At 32.1% G+C, this 7,925-nt stretch overlaps 1 protein-coding gene across 1 annotated transcript; it reads right to left on the reverse strand.

Annotated features, from left to right (window-relative positions):
* Positions 1-7,211: 7,211 nt before the first annotated feature.
* On the reverse strand, positions 7,212-7,709 carry LOC102592204 (agamous-like MADS-box protein AGL90). Its single transcript, XM_006344896.1, has one exon. The coding sequence runs from the start codon at positions 7,707-7,709 to the stop codon at positions 7,212-7,214; it is 498 nt and encodes a 165-aa protein (XP_006344958.1).
* Between the last annotated feature and the right edge of the window lie 216 nt (positions 7,710-7,925).

The following is a 7,925-nucleotide window of genomic DNA, read 5'->3' on the forward strand; positions in this document are numbered from 1 at the left end:
AGCAGTAACTCCTAGACTTGAGGTTCTGCCTTTTATAGGCGCTACTACGCCCTTAGTTACTAGCCCTACCATTATACTTGAGGAGCAGAAAATGTTCGAGAGGTTCAAGAATATGGATAACATTGTTAACTCTTCTTCTAGCTATTGTGACCTAAAGAGTCCACATTCAAGGATAATAAAAACTGTTTTTGCTCAGCCTCTTATATTTTTTGCACACATGTCCTTCTATTTTCTTAAAAATTGGGTTCACGATGCTTTATTGTCTTGCTCTGCGTGTGTCGCCTTCGTCTCCTTTTTATTTGGAGAATCAATTTCTAGGAATTGTTTCTCAAGAAGTTCATCCTTTAGATATAGATCCATCGGCATATGTGGATCGTGGATAGGATTTTTTTTTCCACAAATCTCTTTCTTTATCCAAGTCATTTTCTGAAAAACAGGTTCCATAGCTCTACAATACCTTTAGAACTTTTTTTATGCAGTTTCTTCATTGTTGTTCTTATTATCATATTTTTCTAGAAATAAGTTTCTTTCCTTTATATGCACTCAAGACTTTGAGTTGTTTACCTCCTTTTGCATCATAATGTTATTTGATTGTTTCAGCTTCTTTGATATCTAAGAATCTCCTTACCATACTTTCTTGTTTCCAATTGAGTTACTATGGGTTCCTCTTCCTCCATATCATGTGCATATTTACCATAGGACATAATATATAAACATGACCTTTAACTTGGTTTCAGTGGACAACTATGTCCTCTAATTTTAAGTGTTACAAGTAGGCACTTATACTTGTATAAAATTGAATAGGTAGACACATGTGTCCTACAAGACATAATACACGCAGGACGCCACATAGGTCACAAAATTGTCATATGTAGAATGCCACGTTAAGACTATTTCAGGTGTTAATATGTTTCTCCCAGACTAGTAATTTTGGATCCTATTTCCTCTAGCATGTGTGTATTTGTCACAAAAATCATGCTTGGTACATTTCACTCTGAGGGAGTCAAATACTGGGTCACATGACAACCCGGTACCCCCCCCCCCTCCTCTACTAGTATCACATCCCTCTAGTATATGTGTTGATTACCTACTTTACTTAGTTTTATCCACACATTACTAATAAATGTATTTTATCTTAGATATTGTTCTCTTAGATAATAATTGGTACTACAAAAAAATGCTTAATTTGCGACGGTTAACTTGTGTGAGTTTTTAGAAGTCTCATTTATAATTCATTTTGTGACATTTTATTTTGACCCCACAATATAAAACTTTTTGTGGTGGTTTTATTAAGGAGGTTAGAAAATCGCCACAATTTAATATTGTTTGTGGTGATTATCGACCCCCAAAAATTTATTAAATTCGTTATTTATATATATATATATATATAGACACACACACATTCGAAATTGAAAGTAAATTTCATCATATACACACACCCTTCTCCTTCTTCATTTTGAATTTCTTTTTTTTACTTTGTAGATGAAATTTTTCTTCAATATTTTATCTTATATAGTAATACTTTAATTTGTATTATTTAGTGATTTTGGTTATCTTGTAACACAAAAGTTTAAATTTTTTAACTATTAAATCTACGAAAAATATCACACACACACACACATATATATATATATAATAAACAAAACTCGTATGCCAAATCAATAGTCATATGAATTTCTATTTATTTTATTTGTATTTAAACTTTATTTAAGCTTTTATAGTACTAGTTGATTTTTTGAGGCGAAACATTTTAATTATTAATTATTGCAAATTAATAAAACTTAAAAATAAAAGCTTGTTCTATACACTAAAAAAATTCTTTTATTTGGACCCAAATCAACCAAATTTTAATACCTCTCCTTCCAAAATATTTAAAAAGCCTAAAAACTATAATTAATTCCCCCTTAAAACCTTTCAAATCCAATCAAATATGAAATAACCACCCCTCCTTTACAAATCCCACCCATTCCCACGTAAAACACACACACACCCACCTATTATTTCTTTTTCCCATTAACCCATTTCTTTGTCCCCTTTAATCCATTTCTTTTCTGTAACCCCCTCCCCTCTCCTTTTCCCTTTGCCTCTCACTCTTCTTTACTTTATTTTTCATTTCATTTTTTATGTGTGTGAATTTGGTAATTATTTTGAAAATAAAGGTAATTCTCTGTTAGGTGAGTTTGATGATTCATGTTAGAATTTAAAATTTATATTATTATTTAATTTATAGGTATTTTGTATTTGGCAAGTTGTTAAACTTAATGTATCAATATTTTTACATATTGCATGATTTGTTCAAATTCTCACCACGTTGTAAAAGTCATTTGTACCTAATGTTTGATTGATTTATGGTCCTCAATTTTGTTTTTGTTTATTTAAGGATCATGTATTCATTTTATTCTTGATTGGATTTGACTATAACAAATTAAAGGACGATTTTGCATATTAGATTGTGATCTACATCAATACAACTTATTCAATACGGTAAATTGTTGAAGTTATAATTATTTTTTGGGTAAATGAAAGAAAAAAATAGGGTGAAGGAAGAAAGTCTAACTTAAAAATTATCAAAAGTGAGAAATACTTGAACCAACATGTTAAATAGAATGAGCATCTTTATATGATTTTGAAAAATAAAAATTTAGTTTGTGCTTACATAGGAATAATCATGAAGTCGTTATTATTCACATTATTAGGGTATATGAGAGAAAATCAAATACATAATCTTATGATTTGTTGTCAAATCAAAGCTCTATATGAATTTGTTTTTGAAATGAATTGATTTTTTTTATCAAGATGTATGAATATATGTATGTATGAATATATGTTTATCTAATTATGTATAATATTTTTCATTGTTTCAGCCTGATGAGGAGATTGAGCTTACTTTACTTTGGATAAAAAGATTGGATGACAACAACTTAAATCACCAAGCAATTACAAGCTATAGAATTTTTTTTTGTATTTATTTTGATGTGGATTTAAAAGGATTTAAAATGAATGTTGAAGTTATTATACAAAAGTTTGTATTATTTTTATTTGACATAATTTAAATTTGTGAAGCTTATTATTACAAATTTGTTTAATGTAATTTGATTTGCTTTAAATGTGTTATTTAGTAAAATTATTCATTATTTTGAAGGGCTGATGTAAATAAAATTCCATGTTTATTATTAAAATAATAATAAAAATTTTGTAAGACTCCACAAATCAAATTATATATTAAATATTTGAATACCTGGAAACTAGTAAACTAAACTAGAGAGTTCTAGAGCCTTGTGTTAGGGTTCTAGAGTTTGATATGAGGGTTAAAGTCGTAAAAATGACTTTCCGTACTTAGAATGAGAGTTTTAGGGTTAAGGTGTCAAGGTACAACCCCCCAAGGACCAACCAAGGGGTCCTTGAGGAGGACCCCAAAACAGGCCCAAAAGCTGTCAAAAATCAGCCTCCCACGAAGGGAATCTACATCTAGTAGATGGACCCATGCCCCGTGGGAAGGGGTCGTGGGTCAAGGCCTTTCTTTCCCCTGCATGTTGAGCTGCAGACCTCCACCTACGGAGGTGCAGCACGACCCGTAGACCCACCCATGGTCCGTGGGTCGTGGTCTCGTGGGTAGGGGTTGCTTGTTGTTAAATCGTTTTAAGTTGGGGACTTGAGGGTTAATTCCTTATTAGTTAGGGGTTAAGTGGGGACGGTTATTTAGTTATTAGGCCACCTATATATACCTAATAGACCCTTAATTAGAGGACTTCCAACGAAGAAGAAGAAGAAGAAGAAGCAGCAGCAGCTAGGGCAGATTTCCTCCATAGTTGCAAGTTGTATGTTAGCTTATTCATCTATGGGTTCTTCCACCCATAGATCCCCCTAGATTTCTCCCAATTGAGAAGACAAAAACCCAATTCTAGCTAGGGTTTCTTTCTATATTGTGGGTAGTCTTGAAGTATGATTCCAATTGAGTGGATAATACTTGTTTATTATTGTTTTAGTATTGAATTATGATATTATGATGAATTCATGTGTTTTCCATGGTTAACCCTAGTCTATATGATGAATTTGATATTATGTGGGTTTATGCCATGAAAGGTGAAATTTGAAGACTTAGAATTGATCTTCTAAAATCGATGATGTCTATAGTAATTGTTCAAGGATAGAAGCTTGTAAACATGAATTGAACTAGATATTTGTATATTTGATGGATCATGACTAGTATAGTTAAAGTTGAGCCTTTATGATGAATTAAGACTAGAATCACTTGGTAATGAAGAATGTGATTAGAATGCCTTGAAATCTAGGTACAATTGACAATTGCAAGGAGTAAAGCTTTGAGAGTAAAACTTGTAGTCATGAATGTTGAATGCTTTGAGAGTAAAGTTAATGTGATGAATAGAAGTTTAATAGGTAGAATTGTGGTGAAAGTCCTATACTCACCTAACCTACCTTATAAATGCTTGAATGTATAAAGTGATAGAATCACTTGAACATGGATTGATTGTCAAGGACATCCTTCCATGAGACATGAATGTTAAGCAATGCTTAATAGTAAATCTTGGGGTGTATGCTTGGCTCCAAGTGGATATTGACAATGAGATGGAGTATCACACAAGATAGGGTCCGTGTTCCAAGTTGAAAGGAGAACCACACCTGGTTGATGTGAGGACTATCTAAGTTAAAGGGGGAGCTCTTATGTATTAGAGTGTTGGTTTTCCCAAAGTTAGGTCTCATAAGATGGAAGCCTTCACCTAGTGGTGCTAGGTTTGCAATATCCGTATCCAATGAACTAAGACTTACTTAAAGGAGTAACACATAGTGTTCAAAAGCATAAATGGACTTAGACATGCTTAAGGAAGTATCTCATAGGGTCCATCTTATTAATGAACTTAGACATGCTTAAAGAAGTATCTCATAGGGTTCAACCTAATAATGAACTAAGATGTGCTTAAGGAAGTACCTCATAGTGTTCTAAGGTTTAAAGAGAGGGGCTAGTTTCCGACCAAGAAGTATGAGTATGAGGACCTAAGGTGGTACTTGTCATGAATAGTATTATGGGATGCTATTCATGCATTGCACAAGTATGACTTAAGGTTATTCAAGAAAGTGTTCTCTTGTGTGATGTATCTTGAGATAGAATTGTGCTATAGTTGCGTTCCTTGTTATAATTGACTAAAGGTGAGAGATTCTCTTGGTTATGAGAGTTAAGATAATAATGAGACCAAATAAATAGTAATTATGAATATAGTGACTTCAAGGTTATGCTTAGTGTGAATGGTAATATGAGATGCCATTTATGCATTGCACAAGTGCGCTTTGAGGTTACTTGAAAGTAGTCCTATCATGGTATAAATGACTAAGAGTTGAATAATGCTTATATTATGCTTATATTTGAGATTTTACATGTGATTATGATATAGTCTCTTATGCTCATAGTTTATGTTTCATGAAGTATTTGATTATGCTTATGACGTATGTCTCTTATTGACTAATCCTTATGTTTGCTCTTATGATGATTATGCTAGCTAACATATTTAGTACATTTTGTACTAACACATACTTTGCCTACATTCTAATCAAATGTAGGGTTTGGAGACTTGAGTTCTATTCTCGGAGGATAGGTTTCTAAGGAGCAAGAAGTTGAAGATTTCGTTAGTCCCATAGCTTCGAGGACAAACCCACTATTTCATTTATGTCTTTTATTTTCATGTCATGAGACTATTGTATGGGCTGTGTCCCAAAGATTTTAATTCAAGTTGAGTTTAGATGGTTTGAGACAGTGTAGTAGCACTTTAGCTTGCTTTTTAAAAAAAATAAAAGGGGACTTCGATTAAATGGATAAAGTTTTTAAATTTTCCATATTTTTCTATTATCTTATGTTCATGATATGCTAAGGGCTTGTATGAGGCTTTTCAGAGTCTTCTACGCCGTGTCACATCTAGGGGGTACTCCTGGGTCGTGACAATATTAATCACATATCATGACAATTTTAAATACACACAAATTTATTTTTTTAAATAATGAAATGATATTATGAAGGTTCTAAACTGTCACAAACTGATACTAAAAAACCTCCACAAATTTAAAAGTCATTTTACGGGGAGCGTCGTGGAGGTTTACTAAAATAGCTGCAAATATGCTCGTGGCAAGGGTAATTGTAGCAGTTTTAGAAACCACCACATTTTAATTTGTGGAATCCCTAAATCGCCATAAATTGAAAAAATAACCCCCATAAATTGAGCATTTTTTGTAGTGGTTGTCTATTACTATTAATAACACAAATGGTTGGTTGGCACAACAAGATTACAAGGTATAACCATAAAACATACCATTAGCCTAAAAATACCCTATGAGTCGATCCCCAAATAATGGCCTTAGTCTTTTCTCCACTATACCAATTGACTTTAAACAAAAAATACCACTCAATATTGAAGAAATCCCTCGTGCGAATCCCTGCCCGTTCATATCGCATCACAGTCAATCCTTATCTTTTTCCAATCACCATTCCTCCCCCACAAAAAGATCATGAAATCCAATTTATTCATTTATTCCAAAAGCTAAGAAAAATAGGAAAAATCTAATAATTATGGGATGATGAATACATATACATTGTAAATTAAGATAAACTAATTATATATCGATTATTCATCAGGTATACATTGATTATATACTATAGACAAAATTTGTGATTTTGGGAAGTTTATAAAGTTTAAGGCTTTTCTTTGATGGATTTGAATAGGATACAATAAATAGGTAGAGATTCCTAAATATTATCACATGAAGTATCTTTTGTATCAAATAACATAGGTTGCTAAACTTAAGAGAAATAAAATATTAATGGCTAAAAATAAAGATTCAACTTAGTCCAAAATTTTGATAAAAATAACTTATTAACTGAACCATATTAGTTCATTTTTCCAACAAATAGAATAACATTCATAAACGATTGAAATAAAAAGTACAATAACATAAAATGGAAAGAAAAATGCAACAAATTAAGACACACACTACGGAAAAAGAACATGAAGACACAATGATAGAACATTATAATTATTACATTCTCAATCAAGGTCCTTGGAATGTCCATCATCTTCAACATTGACGTCATTACCTTCTTTTGGTGCAGGCTCTATACCGCTTCCATCCCCTAATGTAGCTATAGTCTGAATAAACTACGGGTCATTGAATGACTCTTCCATTGGACTTGCTAATAAGGTAATATTTTATTTGTTGGATGGAGGATTTGGAGGCTGGTTTAGTTCTTTCTTTCTTTCATCAAGTTTAGCCAGTTTTGCAGCAAACACCTTTAACAAACCTTTCATTTCTCTAGCATCAAGTTCATCAATACTTTTTCCCTCCACTAGTTGGTTGAAGAGGATTTCCATTTCCTTTGCCTCATTCATTTTCTCTAATTTGCTAATTTGTTCTTCTTTCTTATCAACTTTCTTTTGAAGATAGTCTTCATGTGTGACCAACTTTTCAAGCCTTTTGACCTCAATAAAACTTAAATACCTCGTCAAGACATCCTGAGCTAGAATTGTGGATTTCCAAGTAATGGGTTGGATTTTTCCTAGCCTAAAAATAATTATAGCGACTTCTACGTCACACAAAATAGAAAGCTCTTCTGCTTTCTTGAACAAACTTGTTTCTCTTCTATCTAAGATGGAGTTTCTCACATTTTCACTGTAGTTCCTAGTATCTCTGAGCCTTTTTGTAGCCATATTGGATACTCGAATAAAAAAAATATTTTCTTTTGGAGTAGAATATATAAAACTTGAAGAGATGTGTGGCTTTTATAGTTGTCAAACAAGAATTGTCAATGCACTCAAATTAAGAACTTCAATAATTTAGGTTCCAAACTTTAAATAATTTTATTAGTGTAATCTGATTTGAAGGAAATTTATTAATTTTTTTCCTTAAAAGATGAAAATTTTTAA

This window comes from Solanum tuberosum, unplaced genomic scaffold (assembly GCF_000226075.1).
Source record: "Solanum tuberosum cultivar DM 1-3 516 R44 unplaced genomic scaffold, SolTub_3.0 scf00056, whole genome shotgun sequence".
Taxonomy (NCBI): Eukaryota; Viridiplantae; Streptophyta; class Magnoliopsida; order Solanales; family Solanaceae; genus Solanum; species Solanum tuberosum.